This window comes from Panulirus ornatus, chromosome 19 (assembly GCF_036320965.1).
Source record: "Panulirus ornatus isolate Po-2019 chromosome 19, ASM3632096v1, whole genome shotgun sequence".
Lineage (NCBI taxonomy): Eukaryota > Metazoa > Arthropoda > Malacostraca > Decapoda > Palinuridae > Panulirus > Panulirus ornatus.
Window position 1 is genome coordinate 391841 of NC_092242.1, and position 19312 is coordinate 411152.

General features: G+C 41.8%; 1 protein-coding gene across 5 annotated transcripts in view; it reads left to right on the forward strand.

The window, feature by feature from the left end:
• LOC139755301 (FGFR1 oncogene partner 2 homolog) overlaps positions 1-19312 on the forward strand; it is a 97308-nt gene that overhangs the window by 65091 nt on the left and 12905 nt on the right. For 3 of the 5 annotated variants that reach the window (XM_071673417.1, XM_071673421.1, XM_071673418.1), the window contains 2 exons: positions 3439-3579; positions 6579-6701. In XM_071673417.1, the coding sequence (XP_071529518.1) occupies positions 3439-3579; positions 6579-6701 (264 nt within the window). Of the gene's footprint in view, positions 1-3438; positions 3580-6578; positions 6702-7805; positions 7942-19312 lie in introns of those variants that run through there. The other 2 variants (XM_071673420.1, XM_071673419.1) reach the window with 2 other exon arrangements.

The window sequence follows — 19312 nt, forward strand, 5'->3', positions numbered from 1 at the left end:
ATCAGAGATATAGAGAGAATAGATAGATAGCATGAAAGGACAGGGGTAATTGGAGACTTTTGCCAAGCCACTCCCTTGATGGGAATTCCTGGAGGGAATGGGTGTCAGAGGTATAAGTATAGATAGTTCATCTTCTGTATTACTTGGTAGATAGTGAAAGATTACTTATTAGATACAAAAGAATTGTTAGGAATTCATCATTGGAGTGGTTTATCATTGTAACAACACAGCAGATGGATATCTTAGTCTCAACTCAAAACCATATTTTCAGAATAAGATTAATGATATGGTTAGTGAGAGGACAAGAGCAAGGGAAGGAGTAGCAGTACTCCTGAAACAGGAGTTGTGGGAGTATGTGATAGAATGTAAGAAAGTAAATTCTCGATTAATATGGGTAAAACTGAAAGTTGATGGAGAGAGATGGGTGATTATTGGTGCATATGCACCTGGGCATGAGAAGAAAGATCATGAGAGGCAAGTGTTTTGGGAGCAGCTGAATGAGTGTGTTAGTGGTTTTGATGCACGAGACCGGGTTATAGTGATGGGTGATTTGAATGCAAAGGTGAGTAATGTGGCAGTCGAGGGAATAATTGGTATACATGGGGTGTTCAGTGTTGTAAATGGAAATGGTGAAGAGTTTGTAGATTTATGTGCTGAAAAAGGACTGGTGATTGGGAATACCTGGTTTAAAAAGCGAGATATACATAAGTATGCGTATGTAAGTAGGAGAGATGGCCAGAGAGCGTTATTGGATTACGTGTTAATTGACAGGCGCGCGAAAGAGAGACTTTTGGATGTTAATGTGCTGAGAGGTGCAACTGGAGGGATGTCTGATCATTATCTTGTGGAGGCTAAGGTGAAGATTTGTATGGGTTTTCAGAAAAGAAGAGAGAATGTTGGGGTGAAGAGGGTGGTGAGAGTAAGTGAGCTTGGGAAGGAGACTTGTGTGAGGTACCAGGAGAGACTGAGTACAGAATGGAAAAAGGTGAGAACAATGGAAGTAAGGGGAGTGGGGGAGGAATGGGATGTATTTAGGGAATCAGTGATTGATTGCGCAAAAGATGCTTGTGGCGTGATGAGAGTGGGAGGTGGGTTGATTAGAAAGGGTAGTGAGTGGTGGGATGAAGAAGTAAGATTATTAGTGAAAGAGAAGAGAGAGGCATTTGGACGATTTTTGCAGGGAAAAAAATGCAATTGAGCGGGAGATGTGTAAAAGAAAGAGACAGGAGGTCAAGAGAAAGGTGCAAGAGGTGAAAAAGAGGGCAAATGAGAATTGGGGTGAGAGAGTATCATTAAATTTTAGGGAGAATAAAAAGATGTTTTAGAAGGAGGTAAATAAAGTGCGTAAGACAAGGGAGCAAATGGGAACTTCAGTGAAGGGCGCAAATGGGGAGGTGATAACAAGTAGTGGTGATGTGAGAAGGAGATGGAGTGAGTATTTTGAAGGTTTGTTGAATGTGTTTGATGATAGAGTGGCAGATATAGGGTGTTTTGGTCGAGGTGGTGTGCAAAGTGCGAGGGTTAGGGAAAATGATTTGGTAAACAGAGAAGAGGTAGTAAAAGCTTTGCGGAAGATGAAAGCCGGCAAGGCAGGAGGTTTGGATGGTATTGCAGTGGAATTTATTAAAAAAGGGGGTGACTGTATTATTGACTGGTTGGTAAGGTTATTTAATGTATGTATGACTCATGGTGAGGTGCCTGAGGATTGGTGGAATGCGTGCATAGTGCCATTGTACAAAGGCAAAGGGGATAAGAGTGAGTGCTCAAATTACAGAGGTATAAGTTTGTTGAGTATTCCTGGTAAATTATATGGGAGGGTATTGATTGAGAGGGTGAAGGCATGTACAGAGCATCAGATTGGGGAAGAGCAGTGTGGTTTCAGAAGTGGTAGAGGATGTGTGGATCAGGTGTTTGCTTTGAAGAATGTATGTGAGAAATACTTAGAAAAGCAAATGGATTTGTATGTAGCATCATGGATCTGGAGAAGGCATATGATAGAGTTGATAGAGATGCTCTGTGGAAGGTATTAAGAATATATGGTGTGGGAGGCAAGTTGTTAGAAGCAGTGAAAAGTTTTTATCGAGGATGTAAGGCATGTGTACGTGTAGGAAGAGAGGAAAGTGAGTGGTTCTTAGTGAATGTAGGTTTGCGGCAGGGGTGTGTGATGTCTCCATGGTTGTTTAATTTGTTTATGGATGGGCTTGTTAGGGAGGTGAATGCAAGGTTTTGGAAAGAGAGTTTTGGAAAGAGGGGCAAGTATGAAGTCTGTTGGGGATGAGAGAGCTTGGGAAGTGAGCCAGTTGTTGTTCGATGATGATACAGCACTGGTGGCTGATTCATGTGAGAAACTGCAGAAGCTGGTGACTGAGTTTGGTAAAGTTTGTGAAAGAAGAAAGATAAGAGTAAATGTGAATAAGAGCAAGGTTAATTATTAGGTACAGTAGGGTTGAGGGTCAAGTCAATTGGGAGGTAAGTTTGAATGGAGAAAAACTGGAGGAAGTGAAGTGTTTTAGATATCTGGGAGTGGATCTGGCAGCGGATGGAACCATGGAAGCGGAAGTGGATCATAGGGTGGGGGAGGGGGCGAAAATCCTGGGAGCCTTGAAGAATGTGTGGAAGTCCAGAAGATTATCTCGGAAAGCAAAAATGGGTATGTTTGAAGGAATAGTGGTTCCAACAATGTTGTATGGTTGCGAGGCGTGGGCTATGGATAGAGTTGTGCGCAGGAGGATGGATGTGCTGGAAATGAGATGTTTGAGGACAATGTGTGGTGTGAGGTGGTTTGATCGAGTAAGTAACGTAAGGGTAAGAGAGATGTGTGGAAATAAAAAGAGCGTGGTTGAGAGAGCAGAAGAGGGTGTTTTGAAATGGTTTGGGCACATGGAGAGAATGAGTGAGGAAAGATTGACCAAGAGGATATATGTGTCAGAGATGGAGGGAACGAGGAGAAGTGGGAGACCAAATTGGAGGTGGAAAGATGGAGTGAAAAAGATTTTGTGTGATCGGGGCCTGAGCATGCAGGAGGGTGAAAGGAGGGCAAGGAATAGAGTGAATTGGATCGATGTGGTATACCGGGGTTGACGTGCTGTCAGTGGATTGAATCAGGGCATGTGAAGCGTCTGGGGTAAACCATGGAAAGCTGTGTAGGTATGTATATTTGCGTGTGTGGACGTATGTATATACATGTGTATGGGGGTGGGTTGGGCCATTTCTTTCGTATGTTTCCTTGCACTACCTCGCAAACGCGGGAGACAGCGACAAAGCAAAAAAAAAAAAAAAAAAAAAAAAAAAAGATTAATGATTGTTCAGACATCTTTTAGCACCTGTTGATTCTTTTGCTGCTTTTATGCATGAAAGTACTATCATATGCTTAGAAATATGCACCTCTGTTTTGGATATTTTTCTTAATAAAAAGAATTCTTCCTTTTTTTTTTGCAGGAAAACAAAGAATTGCGATTAGCCCTTGAAGAACACCAAAATGTTATGGAACTGATTATGTCCAAATACCGGCAGCAAGTAGCTAAACTAGTGACGGTAAACTCAAAACAAGCTCAGCCTAACACTCAGGAGCAGGCCAAGGTTAGTCAGTTGACATCATTAGACATAGTGGAGTACAAAATTTGTGATGCTGTGTCCTCTCATTACATTTTCCTTGGACTGAATTTTATGATGAATAATGTTTGGTTTAAATTGAGGTATCTAAGGACTAGCAGAATGCATGTATAGTGTCCACATATAAAAAGGCAAGGGAATTAGAAGTAATGCTCTAATTACAGAGGTGAGAGTACAGGGTAAAGTGCATAGGAGAGCATTGATAGAGAGGTTGGTAGCATGCGAAGAACTTCTGATTGCATAGAACGTCTTACCAGGAAAGAGCATTGTGGCTTCAGGAGAGGTAGAGGATGAGCATACCAGATGTTTTCTATGAATAATTTGCGAGCTGTTATGGAAGATACTGCAAATATATGGGCTAAATAGAAAGGTACACAATGCAGTTATGAGTTTTACTGAGAGGTTAAAGCATGTGTGTGAATAGGAAGGGAGGCGTGTAATTGACTTTCAAGGAAGGTGAGTTTGTATCAAGGATGTGTGATGTCACCATGTTCCTTTAATTTGCTTGTGGATGGGTGCATAGGGAGGTGAATGCAGTGGTCTTAGAGTAATGTAAGTGCCTATGTTTTACTGGTGGTGTGGGGGGTTGGGAGGTGAATCAGTTGCTGTTTGCAGGTGCCACAGCTTTGGTAGCAAACTCCAAAGAGAAACTCTAGAAGCTGATGAGAGAGCTAAGGAATGTGTGTAAATGGAGTAAGTTGAGAGTAACTGAAAATAGAAGTAAGATAATGACATTTGCAGGGAATGAGACTGGGTGGTTGGAGTGGAAGTATGAATGGCAAGGAAATGAAGGAAGAAGAGTGCTTTTAGAACCTGGGAGTGGATATGGGTGCTGAGATGAGTCATGGATTGAGAGAGTGAGAGAGGATGCTAAGGTTCTGTTTGTGATTAGGAGTCTTGTTGGAGAGATCAGTGACTGTCTGGGTAAAGATGGGTAACTTTCAAGTTACTGTAGAGTAATCCTAACAGTGTGGTATGGATACATGTTTTGAGCCTGAAATGGAGAAGAAAGGAAGAAAGTGAACATGCTGGAAATTGAATGCTTGAGGACAATATGTTAATGTGTGTTGGGTTGATTGTGTAAGAACTGATAGTGTAAGAGATGTGTGGTTGTAAGCATTTATGATGATTTTCAAATATGTAGAATTATGAATATGGGAGATATGACTGAACAGAGAGCATTTTGGTACTGAAAAAGCAATGTATAGATTGATGAAGGGTGATTGATATGAGAAAATTATTATATAATGATTTATCCCTGGGGATAGGGGAGAAAGAATACTTCCCACGCATTCCTCACGTGTCATAGAAGGTGAATAAAGGGGATGGGAGCAGGGGGCCAGAAACCCTTCCCTCCTTGTATTTTAACTTTCTAAAAGGGGAAACAGAAGGAGTCGCGCGGGGAGTGCTTATCCTCCTCGAAGGCTCAGATTGGGGTGTCTAAATGTGTGTGGATGTAACCAAGATGAGAAAAAAGGAGAGATAGGTAGTATGTTTGAGGAAAGGAACCTGGATGTTTTGGCTCTGAGTGAAACGAAGCTCAAGGGTAAAGGGGAAGAGTGGTGTGGGAATGTCTTGGGAGTAAAGTCAGGGGTTAGTGAGAGGACAAGAGCAAGGGAAGGAGTAGCACTACTCCTGAAACAGGAGTTGTGGGAGTATGTGATAGAGTGTAAGAAAGTAAACTCTAGATTGATATGGGTAAAACTGAAAGAGGATGGAGAGAGATGGGTGATTATTGGTGCATATGCACCTGGGCATGAGAAGAAAGATCATGAGTCGAGAAGATTATCTCGGAAAGCAAAAATGGGTATGTTTGAAGGAATAGTGGTTCCAACAATGTTGTGTGGTTGCGAGGCGTAGGCTGTGGATAGAGTTGTGTGCAGGAGGGTGGATGTGCTGGAAATGAGATGTTTGAGGACAATATGTGGTGTGAGGTTGTTTGATCGAGTAAGTAATGTAAGGGTAAGAGAGATGTGTGGAAATAAAAAGAGTGTGGTTGAGGGAGCAGAAGAGGGTGTTTTGAAATGGTTTGGTCACATGGAGAGAATGAGTGAGGAAAGATTGACCAAGAGGATATATGTGTCAGAGGTGGAGGGAACGAGGAGAAGTGGGAGACCAAATTGGAGGTGGAAAGATGGAGTGAAAAAGATTTTGAGTGCTCAGGGCCTGAACATGCAGGAGAATGAAAGGTGTGCAAGGAATAGAGTGAATTGGAACGATGTGGTATACCGGGGTCGACATGCTGTCAGTGGATTGAGCCAGGGCATGTGAAGCGTCTGGGGTAAACCATGGAAAGTTCTGTGGGGTCTGGATGTGGAAAGGGAGCTGTGGTTTCAGTGCATTATTACATGACAGGTAGAGACTGAGTGTGAACGAATGTGTCCTTTGTTGTTTTTTCCTAGCGCTACCTCGCACACATGAGGGGGGAGGGGGTCGTTATTCCATGTGTGGCGAGGTGGCGATGGGAATAAATAAAGGCAGACTATGAATTATGTACATGTGTATATATGTATATGTCTGTGTGTGTATATATATGTGTACATGGAGATGTATAGGTTTGTATATTTGTGTGTGTGGACGTGTATGTATATACATGTGTATGTGGGTGGGTTGGACCATTCTTTCGTCTGTTTCCTTGCGCTACCTCGCTAATGCGGGAGACAGCGACAAAGCAAAATAAATAAATAATGATTTATTTGGTGAGTTCACCTGAGGCAGTTGACTAGAATAATGGAAGACCAGTGGTAGATGGAGAGCACAGAATGAGGAAATACCCTGTATATATAAGTGGGGTTCTGATGAAGGAATCTTTTGCCTTTCTATAAAGATTATGATGTACATTGAATGTTAACAGTGAATCATTCTGCTGTTTTCTTGAAGCTGGCATAAGAGATACAGAAGGAAAGGTAATAGTATTATCATTCATGGATAAGTTACCAACACAAATTGATTTATGAATGCTTCAGCTTGCAGCGCAGATTGAGCGAATAAGTGAAATGGTTGCAGTAATGAGGAAAGCTGCATCTCTTGGTGATGATGAATGTGAACAACAGCAGAGACTGATCACAGCTCTGGCTACAGAAAATAAGGTAAACTAAAACTGTATGTTGTAATAAGTAAGGGAAATGTAACACACACTTGCAAGTATGCACTATATTGCACTGATAGAGTATCACAAAAGGTAGGCACATATGCACTCATGTACTTTTAACACTTACAGACATTCACACAATTACAGTGGAAGAGAAGAATAAGGAAAGACATTGTTACAATAAGGAAAGACATTGTTACAGTTTTTCTTATCTTTAAATCACATTTACATTATTGAGTGAGCAGTTTTTTTAAATTAATGAAGATAAACAAGAGTGCCTCAACTAGAGGTATGAGTGATTCATACTGTATGGATTAAGTCATTAGTTGGTTAGCTTTCTCAAGGTTTAGCAACGGTTACAACTCCAGAGAAAGAGCCATATTAGTAATTCATAATAATGCCCTTCAGATAATTTTTTGATACACCCAGGTGGACTAACTGTGGTAATTTAAGGAGAGAGAAACTATGGAATGTTATCAGGCAAAGGAATGTGATATTAGGATGTACTGAAAATTAGGACCAAGGGGAAGTGGACCAAGTCACTTGTATTTTTTATAAAAGATTGCAGCATTGAGGATGATATTAGAGATATCGAATGTGATGGTGACAGAATTGTTAGTATCTGAATATTGATTGTGTATTATTACTGGATAGGAGAATGAATGTTGTTAGTGAGCAGGCAAAGGCTCTTGCACTTGAAAAGATGCATGCACTTCGAAATGATGACGTCTGTTTTACTGATGCTAGTGTTGTTGAAAATGTGAGAAGTGGAATAGGATTTATGACATGGAGAAATGGGTCCTAGAATAGAAAATTTGGAATTCTTAGGTTTTGGGGTTTCTCATCATAGGCAGAACTAGTTTTTGTTAATCAGGCTCTGAAGGAAGAGAGTTGAAATCTGAAAATGATATTTTGATACACTTAAAAAGTGAAGATGTTATGGATGAGTATGTGTTTAATCATGAAATTTGATGAAGTGTTATGTTTTTATGAAGTAGGAAGACAAGTGTCATTTCTTTGGGTACTTGCACATTGTACTTGGAAATTAATTGAACTGTATCTATCTCTATCTGTCTGTATCTCTGATGCCTGTTCCTTTCAGGAACTCCCTCAATGGGATGGCCACAGCAATAGTCTCTATGACTAGTGAACTCCACTGCTGCTGCTTAGCCTTTAGTGCCTCACCATTAAAAGGTCACTGGTAGAGGGCCAATATAGTGCAGTGTTTGCAAAGGTTCTTACCTAATGTTCCTATTGACTACTGCATAATGTTCTTACCTACTACTACTACGTTTCTACCTGTTAGTCCTACTTAAATATTCCTATCTACAACTTCCATCTCTTTCTTCTACAATTTTGCTGAAAGGCAGAGCTAGCATATAGCACTCACCACAGGAAAGTCTAGAGTTACGAAGAATGAGCTGCGTGAGTTAAGTGTTGTGTGTGACAGGGAGAGATAATTGTAAGTTTGTGGACAGAATGCCAGCAGTTCATGTGTAGTTGAGACAGAAAGAAAGGACAGCTACCTGGGTCAGAGGAGTTCAACTCGACAACCAGTGAAGTACTGGCTCACTGTGCAGCTATCGCTGACCCTCCTGATACCCAGGTGGGTAGGACTGGTAATATACGTCCCTGGTCGTTAGCTGCTTACCAGCTACGACCTACTGTACTATGGCTAAAGCTGTATGCGTAATGAATGAGATGGATTTTTGTGTGTCTAAACATATAGATTTTTGTGTGTAAACATATAGGGCAAGAGAAGAGCATTATTCAAAGGACCTTTCAAGAGGAGTTACTGGAAAGAGGATATGAAAGACAATAGGAGTATAGATTGGTAGAATGATTCACACATATTCACTGTAGAGATGTTGGATCTCAAACATATGGAAAAAATGGGCATAGAGATATTATTGCAACCAGATGAAAACTAGGATAAAAGTGTATTGGAATATGGAGTATGTTTTGAGCTTGTTGATAGAAATGTCAAATATATCTTGATGAGGAAAAGGATCAAGATGATCTGATCATTATTATTGCTGTAACCTTTTTGAAATGCATTAATGTGGTCACTGACCTCTCTTTCCATACATTCCTTAACACATCCAGAACATTCTCCCCCTTGCCCACCCAATGGCTCACTTCATAACCCATGATTTCATTTGTTGCCATGTCCCTTTCCAGGTATCTGAAACATCTCACTTCTGCTAGGTCCTCTTCATTCTAACTCACTCCAAATAACCTATCTCTTTCCACTGCTAAACCTTAGAACCTAGCTTATATTCACATTTATTCCTGGCTCTCCTTTCACACATTCTCCAATATTCAGAGATGAACTGGTTGAGAGAGCAGAAGAGGGTGTGTTGAAATGGTTTGGACATATGGAGAGAATGAGGGAGGAAAAATTGACAAAGGGGATATATGCATCAGAGGTGGAGGGAACAAGGAGAAGCGAGAGACCAAATTGTAGGTGGAAGGATGGAGTGAAAAAGATTTTGAGTGATCTGGGCCTGAATATGCAGGAGGGTGAGAGGCGTGCAAGGAATAGAGTGAATTGGAATGATGTGGTATACCTGTGTTGATGTACGGTCAATGGACTGAACCAGGGCATGTGGAGTGTCTGTGGTAAACCAAGGAAAGGTCTGTGGGACCTGGATATCGATAGGTAGCTGTGGTTTCAATGTATTACACATGGCAGCTAGAGACTGAGTGTGAATGAATGTGGCCTTTTTGTCTTTGTACCTGGTGCTGCCTCGCTGAAACTGGGGATAGTGATGCTATTTTCGTGTGGGGCAGGGTAGCGACAGGAATGGATGAAGGCAAGCAAGTATGAATATGTACATGTGTATGTATGTAATGTCTGCACATGTGTATGTATATGTATGCATATATTGATATGTTTTTTTTTTTTTATTATACTTTGTCGCTGTCTCCCGCGTTTGCGAGGTAGCGCAAGGAAACAGACGAAAGAAATGGCCCAACCCCCCCCATACACATGTATATACATACGTCCACACACGCAAATATACATACCTACACAGCTTTCCATGGTTTACCCCAGACGCTTCACATGCCTTGATTCAATCCACTGACAGCACGTCAACCCCGGTATACCACATCGCTCCAATTCACTCTATTCCTTGCCCTCCTTTCACCCTCCTGCATGTTCAGGCCCCGATCACACAAAATCTTTTTCACTCCATCTTTCCACCTCCAATTTGGTCTCCCTCTTCTCCTCGTTCCCTCCACCTCCGACACATATATCCTCTTGGTCAATCTTTCCTCACTCATTCTCTCCATGTGCCCAAACCACTTCAAAACACCCTCTTCTGCTCTCTCAACCACGCTCTTTTTATTTCCACACATCTCTCTTACCCTTACGTTACTCACTCGATCAAACCACCTCACACCACACATTGTCCTCAAACATCTCATTTCCAGCACATCCATCCTCCTGCGCACAACTCTATCCATAGCCCACGCCTCGCAACCATACAACATTGTTGGAACCACTATTCCTTCAAACATACCCATTTTTGCTTTCCGAGATAATGTTCTCGACTTCCACACATTCTTCAAGGCCCCCAGAATTTTCGCCCCCTCCTTCACCCTATGATCCACTTCCGCTTCCATGGTTCCATCCGCTGCCAGATCCACTCCCAGATATCTAAAACACTTCACTTCCTCCAGTTTTTCTCCATTCAAACTCACCTCCCAATTGACTTGACCCTCAACCCTACTGTACCTAATAACCTTGCTCTCATTCACATTTACTCTTAACTTTCTTCTTCCACACACTTTACCAAACTCAGTCACCAGCTTCTGCAGTTTCTCACATGAATCAGCCACCAGCGCTGTATCATCAGCGAACAACAACTGACTCACTTCCCAAGCTCTCTCATCCCCAACAGACTTCATACTTGCCCCTCTTTCCAAAACTCTTGCATTTACCTCCCTAACAACCCCATCGATAAACAAATTAAACAACCATGGAGACATCACACACCCCTGCCGCAAACCTACATTCACTGAGAACCAATCACTTTCCTCTCTTCCTACACGTACACATGCCTTACATCCTCGATAAAAACTTTTCACTGCTTCTAACAACTTTCCTCCCACACCATATATTCTTAATACCTTCCACAGAGCATCTCTATCAACTCTATCATATGCCTTCTCCAGATCCATAAATGCTACATACAAATCCATTTGCTTTTCTAAGTATTTCTCACATACATTCTTCAAAGCAAACACCTGATCCACACATCCTCTACCACTTCTGAAACCACACTGCTCTTCCCCAATCTGATGCTTTGTACATGCCTTCACCCTCTCAATCAATACCCTCCCATATAATTTACCAGGAATACTCAACAAACTTATACCTCTGTAATTTGAGCACTCACTCTTATCCCCTTTGCCTTTGTACAATGGCACTATGCACGCATTCCGTGTTGATATGTATATGTATGTATTATGTGTATGTGGGCATTTATGTACATATATGTGTATATGTGTGGATGGGCCATTCTTCGTCTGTTTCCTGGCGCTACTTCACTGACGTGGGAAGCAGTAATTATGTATAATAAATGAATTAGATATGAAATAAATATATGTGTGTGTGTGTGTGTGTGTGTTTCCTGTTTTAGAAATTGAAATGCAAGAAGGGGATGGGTTTCCAGTCCCCTGCTCTTACCCCCTTTAGTCGCTTTCTATGACATGCGAGAAGTATGGAGGTCAATGGACTGTACCAGGGCATGTGAAACATCTGGGGTAATCCATGGAAAGGTCTGTGGGACCTGCATGTTGATAGGGAGCTGTGGTTTTGGCGCATTACACGTGACAGTTAGAGAATGAGTGTGAGCAGATGTGGACATTCTTCGTCTTGCTTCCTGGTGTTACCTCACTGACATGGGGTCACGATTGGGTGTGGAGGAAGAGAAGAGAATGTATGTTATCTTTTTCACTTTCCTCCATGCATTTGTGCTGTTCCCTTAGGACGGGGTAGTGTCGGAAGTGGATGAAGGCACGTAAGTATGAATATGTACATGTATATATGTATTTTTATTTATTTATTTTGCTTTGTCGCTGTCTCCAGTGTTTGCGAGGTAGCGCAAGGAAAACAGATGAAAGAAATGGCCCAACCCACCCCCATACACATGTATATACATACACGTCCACACACGCAAATATACATACCTATACATCTCAATGTACACATATATATACACACAGAGACACATACATATATACCCATTCACACAATTCACACTGTCTGCCTTTATTCATTCCCATCGCCACCTCACCACACATGGAATACCATCCCCCTCCCCCCTCATGTGTGCGAGGTAGCGCTAGGAAAAGACAACAAAGGCCCCATTCGTTCACACTCAGTCTCTAGCTGTCATGCAATAATGCCCGAAACCACAGCTCCCTTTCCACATCCAGGCCCCACAGAACTTTCCATGGTTTACCCCAGACGCTTCACATGCCCTGATTCAATCCACTGACAGCACGTCAACCCCGGTATACCACATCGATCCAATGCACTCTATTCCTTGCCCGCCTTTCACCCTCCTGCATGTTCAGGCCTCGATCACTCAAAATCTTTTTCACTCCATCTTTCCACCTCCAATTTGGTCTCCCACTTCTCCTCGTTCCCTCCACTTCCGACACATATATCCTCTTGGTCAATCTTTCCTCACTCATTCTCTCCATGTGCCTAAACCATTTTAAAACACCCTCTTCTGCTCTCTCAACCACGCTCTTTTTATTTCCACATATCTCTCTTACCCTTACATTACTTACTCGATCAAACCACCTCACACCACACATTGTCCCCAAACATCTCATTTCCAGCACATCCACCCTCCTGCGCACAACTCTATCCATAGCCCACGCCTCGCAACCATACAACATTGTTGGAACCACTATTCCTTCAAACATAGCCATTTTTGCTTTCCGAGATAATGTTCTCGACTTCCACACATTCTTCAAGGCTCCCAGGATTTTCGCCCCCTCCCCCACCCTATGATTCACTTCCACTTCCATGGTTCCATCCGCTGCCAGATCCACTCCCAGATATCTAAAACACTTTACTTCCTCCAGTTTTTCTCCATTCAAACTTACCTCCCAATTGACTTGATCCTCAACCCTACTGTACCTAATAACCTTGCTCTTATTCACATTTACTCTTAACTTTCTTCTTTCACACACTTTACCAAACTCAGTCACCAGCTTCTGCAGTTTCTCACATGAATCAGCCACCAGCGCTGTATCATCAGCGAACAACAACTGACTCACTTCCCAAGCTCTCTCATCCCCAACAGACTTCATACTTGCCCCTCTTTCCAAAACTCTTGCATTCACCTCCCTAACAACCCCATCCATAAACAAATTAAACAACCATGGAGACATCACACACCCCTGCCACAAACCTACATTCACTGAGAACCAATCACTTTCCTCTCTTCCTACACGTACACATGCCTTACATCCTCGATAAAAACTTTTCACTGCTTCTAACAACTTTCCTCCCACACCATATATTCTTAATACCTTCCACAGAGCATCTCTATCAACTCTATCATATGCCTTCTCCAGATCCATAAATGCTACATACAAATCCATTTGCTTTTCTAAGTATTTCTCACATACATTCTTCAAAGCAAACACCTGATGCACACATCCTCTACCACTTCTGAAACCACACTGCTCCTCCCCAATCTGATGCTCTGTACATGCCTTCACCCTCTCAATCAATACCCTCCCATATAATTTACCAGGAATACTCAACAAACTTATACCTCTGTAATTTGAGCACTCTTATCCCCTTTGCCTTTGTACAATGGCACTATGCACGCATTCCGCCAATCCTCAGGCACCTCACCATGAGTCATACATACATTAAATAACCTTACCAACCAGTTAACAATACAGTCACCCCCTTTTTTAATAGATTCCACTGCAATACCATCCAAACCTGCTGCCTTGCCGGCTTTCATCTTCCGCAAAGCTTTTACTACCTCTTCTCTGTTTACCAAATAATTTTCCCTAACCCTCTCACTTTGCACACCACCTCGACCAAAACACCCTATATCTGCCACTGTATCATATGTATATGTATATGTATGTATATGTTTATGTATGTATACATATGTATGCACAAAATCACAACAGACATGTGATTATATAGATGCTAAAAAAACACATGGAAAAGAAAACACAGAATGCTGAGTGCTTTTGTGTATTAACACATCTTCAGAGGACAGTTACAGAATGAGAGGACCAAAGACAAATCAAGGTAGACATATACACCGAGAAGAAGGAATAAGGACCTAGTGATTATCGAGAAACAAGATTGGTTCAGGGTTCACCCTGATGCTCTCTTTACCTGTGTCTAGACCTGATCTCACATAAAAAGGTGGAGGACACACACACACATGCGCGCGCACACACACACACACACACACACACACACACACACACACAGGATTGACATTTTGCTTGAATTAAATTGAGAAACCTTTTAACAACATTTTCTACAATAAATGGATCTAATTTGTACATTCCTTGACTGATATTCAACACACTATCCTCACGGTAGTTATTAATACTAGATTCTATGATATTTCTTTCATCTCTGTCTTTACACTTGACAATTACCTTGGCATTCTTCCCAGTCAACTGGGTGATTACTTTCATTGAGATGTACAAATAGGGCATTAGACTGCTGACCATTATGAATGCTGTCTTATTCTATCATCCAAACCCTGCCTGTCTCACTTATATAAATCTTGTTAAAATTTTTGCAAGGAATGTGGTAAATACAGCATACCTTCTCGTTGGAAGAATTCTTGATCAAGATGTCTTTTACAGTACAATTGTTTTTGAAAACTACATTTACATGAAATTTTTGGAGTAATGAGCTGATGTTTGATAATTGGTCATCATAAGTGGTAGAGAATGTGTGGGTCAGGTGTTTATTTTGAGGAATGTTTGTGAGAAATAATTAGAAAAACAGATGGATTTGTATTTGGCATTATAATCTTGAAAAGGTATTTGATAGGGTTGATAGAGATGTTTTATGGAAGGTCTTAAGAATACACTGTATATTGTTTGGGAGATAAGATGCTAGAAGCAGTGAGAAGTTTTAATTAAAGGTGTAGGGCATGTGTATGAGTAGGAAGAGCAGAGAGTGAATGGGTAGAGTGAATGGGTCCCAGTGGAGGTTAGTCTGCAGCAGGGATTTGTGATGTTACTATGATTAATTTGTTTATGGATGGGGTTGTGAGGGAGGCAATTGCAAGAGTCTTGGAGAGAGGGGTGAGTATGTAGTTTGCTTGGGATGAGAGGGCCTGGGAAGTGAGTTAGTTGTTGTTCGTCAATGATACAGCACTTGTAGCTGATTTGCGTGAGAAACTTCAGATGTTGGTGACTGAGTTTGGAAGAAGGTGTGAAGGGAGAAGGATAAGAGTATGTATATACATGTGTATGGGGGTGGGTTGGGCCATTTCTTTCGTCTGTTTCCTTGCGCTACCTCGCAAACGCGGGAGACAGCGACAAAGCAAAAAAAAAAAAAAAAAAAAAAAAAGTAATGCAAGGGTAAGAGAGATGTGTGGTAATAAAAAGAGTGTGGTTGAGAGAGCAGTAGAGGGTGTGTTGAAATGGTTTCGAAATGAAACAAATGAGCGAGGAAAGGTTGACAAAGAGGATATATGTGTTAGAGGTGAATGGAACAAGGAGAAGCAGGAGACCAAATTGGAGGTGGAGGGATGTAGTGAGAAAAATTTTGAGTGATTGGGTCCTGAACATACAGGAGAGGGAGAGGCATGCAAGGAATATAGTGAATTTTAATGATGTGGTATACCGGGGTTGACATGCTGTCAGTGGACTGAACGAGGACATGTGAAATGTCGGGTGAACCATAGAAAGGTATGCGCAGCCTTGATGTGGATAGGTAGCTGTGGTTTTGGTGCATTACTCATGACAGTTAGAGAATGAGTCTAAATGAATTAGGCCTTTTTTTGTCTGGTTTCCTGGTGCTACCTTGCCGTATTAGGGGGTAGCGTTGCTGTTTCCTGTGGGGCGAGGTGTCACCAGGATTGGATGAGGGCAAGCAAGTATGAATATGTACAAGTGTATATATGTATAAATACTTTTGGATGTTAATGTGCTGAGAGGTGCAACTGGAGGGAAGTCTGATCATTATCTTGTTGAGGCAAAGGTGAAGATTTGTAGGGGTTTTGAGAAAAGAAGAGAGAATGTTGGGGTGAAGAGAGTGGTGAGAGTAAGTGAGCTTGGGAAGGAGACTTGTATGAGGAAGTACCAGGAGAGACTGAGTACAGAATGGAAAAAGTGAGAACAAAGGAGGTAAGGGGAGTGGGGGAGGAATGGGATGTATTTACGGAAGCAGTGATGGCTTGCGCAAAAGATGCTTGTAGCATGAGAAGCGTGGGAGGTGGGTTGATTAGAAAGGGTAGTGAGTGGTGGGATGAAGAAGTAAGATTATTAGTGAAAGAGAAGAGAGAGGCATTTGGACGATTTTTGCAGGGAAAAAATGCAAATGAGTGGGTGATGTATAAAAGAAAGAGGCAGGAGGTCAAGAGAAAGGTGCAAGAGGTGAAAAAGAGGGCAAATGAGAGTTGGGGTGAGAGAGTATCATTAAATTTTAGGGAGAATAAAAAGATGTTCTGGAAAGAGGTAAATAAAATGTGTAAGACAAGGGAGCAAATGGGAACTTCGGTGAAGGGGGCTAATGGGGAGGTGATAACAAGTAGTGGTGATGTGAGAAGGAGATGAGGTGGATATGTTGAAGGTTTGTTGAATGTGTTTGATGATAGAGTGGCAGATATAGGGTGTTTTGGTCGAGGTGGTGTGCAAAGTGAGAGGGTTAGGGAAAATGATTTGGTAAACAGAGAAGAGGTAGTAAAAGCTTTGCGGAAGATGAAAGCTGGCAAAGCAGCAGGTTTGGATGGTATTGCAGTGGAATTTATTAAAAAAGGGGGTGACTGTGTTGTTGACTGGTTGGTAAGGTTATTTAATGTATGTATGATTCATGGTGAGGTGCCTGAGGATTGGCGAAATGCTTGCATAGTGCCATTGTACAAAGGCAAAGGGGATAAGAGTGAGTGCTCAAATTACAAGATGAAAGCCGGCAAGGCGGCAGGTTTAGATGGTATTGTAGTGGAATTTATTAAAAAGGGGGTGACTGTATTATTGACTGGTTGGTAAGGTTATTTAATATATGTATGACTCATGGTGAGGTGCCTGAGGATTGGCGGAATGCATGCATAGTGCCATTGTACAAAGGCAAAGGGGATAAGAGTGAGTGCTCAAATTTCAGAGGTATAAGTTTGTTGAGTATTCTTGGTAAATTATATGGGAGGGTATTGATTGAGAGGGTGAAGGCATGTACAGAGCATCAGATTGGGGAAGAGCAGTGTGGTTTCAGAAGTGTTAGAGGATGTGTGGATCAGGTGTTTGCTTTGAAGAATGTATGTGAGAAATACTTAGAAAAGCAAATGGATTTGTATGTAGCATTTATGGATCTGGAGAAGGCATATGATAGAGTTGATAGAGATGCTCTGTGGAAGGTATTAAGAGTATATGGTGTGGGAGGCAAGTTGTTAGAAGCAGTGAAAAGTTTTTATCGAGGATGTAAGGCATGTGTACGTATAGGAAGAGAGGAAAGTGATTGGTTCTCAATGAATGTAGGTTTGCGGCAGGGGTGTGTGATGTCTCCATGGTTGTTTAATTTGTTTATGGATGCGGTTGTTAGGGAGGTGAATGCAAGAGTTTTGGAAAGGGGCAAGTATGAAGTCTGTTGGGGATGAGAGAGCTTGGGAAGTGAGTCAGTTGTTGTTCGCTGATGATACAGTGCTGGTGGCTGATTCATGTGAGAAACTGCAGAAGCTGGTGACTGAGTTTGGTAAAGTGTGTGAAAGAAGAAAGTTAAGAGTAAATGTGAATAAGAGCAAAGTTATTAGGTACAGTAGGGTTGAGGGTCAAGTCAAATGGGAGGTAAGTTTGAATGGAGAAAAACTGGAAGAAGTGAAGTGTTTTAGATATCTGGGAGTGGATCTGGCAGCGGATGGAACCATGGAAGCGGAAGTGGATCATAGGGTGGGGGAGGGGGCGAAAATCCTGGGAGCCTTGAAGAATGTGTGGAAGTCGAGAACATTATCTTGGAAAGCAAAAATGGCTATGTTTGAAGGAATAGTGGTTCCAACAATGTTGTATGGTTGCGAGGCGTGGGCTATGGATAGAGTTGTGCGCAGGAGGGTGGATGTGCTGGAAATGAGATGTTTGAGGACAATGTGTGGTGTGAGGTGGTTTGATCGAGTAAGTAATGTAAGGGTAAGAGAGATGTGTGGAAATAAAAAGAGCGTGGTTGAGAGAGCAGAAGAGGGTGTTTTGAAATGGTTTGGGCACATGGAGAGAATGAGTGAGGAAACATTGACCAAGAGGATATATGTGTCGGAGGTGGAGGGAACGAGGAGAAGTGGGAGACCAAATTGGACGTGGAAAGATGGAGTGAAAAAGATTTTGTGTGATCGGGGCCTGAACATGCAGGAGGGTGAAAGGAGGGCAAGGAATAGAGTGAATTGGATCGATGTTGTATACCGGGGTTGCCGTGCTGTCAGTGGATTGAATCAGGGCATGTGAAGCGTCAGGTGTAAACCATGGAAAGGTGTGTGGTGCCTGGATGTGGAAAGGGAGCTGTGGTTTCGGGCATTATTGCATGACAGCTAGAGACTGAGTGTGAACGAATGGGGCCTTTGTTGCCTTTTCCTAGTGCTACCTCGCACACATGAGGGGGGAGGGGGATGGTATTCCATGTGTGGCGAGGTGGCGATGGGAATGAATAAAAGGCAGACAGTATGAATTGTGTCCATGGGTATATATGTATGCGTCTGTGTGTGTGTATATATATGTGTACATTGAGATGTATAGGTATGTATATTTGCGTGTGTGGATGTGTATATATATACATTGTGTATGGGGGTGGGTTGGGCCATTTCTTTCGTCTGTTTCCTTGTGCTACCTCGCAAACACGGGAGACAGCGACAAAGCAAAATAAATAAATAAATAAATAAATTTAAATATATATGTGTGTGTGTGTGTGTGTGTGTATTTTTGTATATGTTGATGTGTTTATGTGTATGTATGGGCCTTTATGTATATATATGTGTGTGTATGAGTGGATGGGCTATTTTTTGTCTGTTTCCTGGTGCTACCACGGTGTTGTGGGAAACAGCAATTACTTATGAAAAAAATCTTTCCACAGAATTCTTTTCAGTAAGTTAACTAACTCCGGAAGTAAAATCTGTTCATACATTCACACAAATGATATTGGATACAGGTAGTTCAGATTGAAGATAGCATGTTTAACTAAAACACTGTGATTTTATGGCATCACTACCATCTATTTTCTTTATTACTTTTATTTTCAGGTCTTGAGATTTCAAAATAGCGGATGAAGTCACAGCCAGTACAGGAATCCAAATACTTTTTCATTATCATGCATTATAATAATCATTTTCATGTAATGAATAGAGCTGGTAGGCCCGTGAATCATCATCTTCTCTCTTTAATGTTATTGTAATT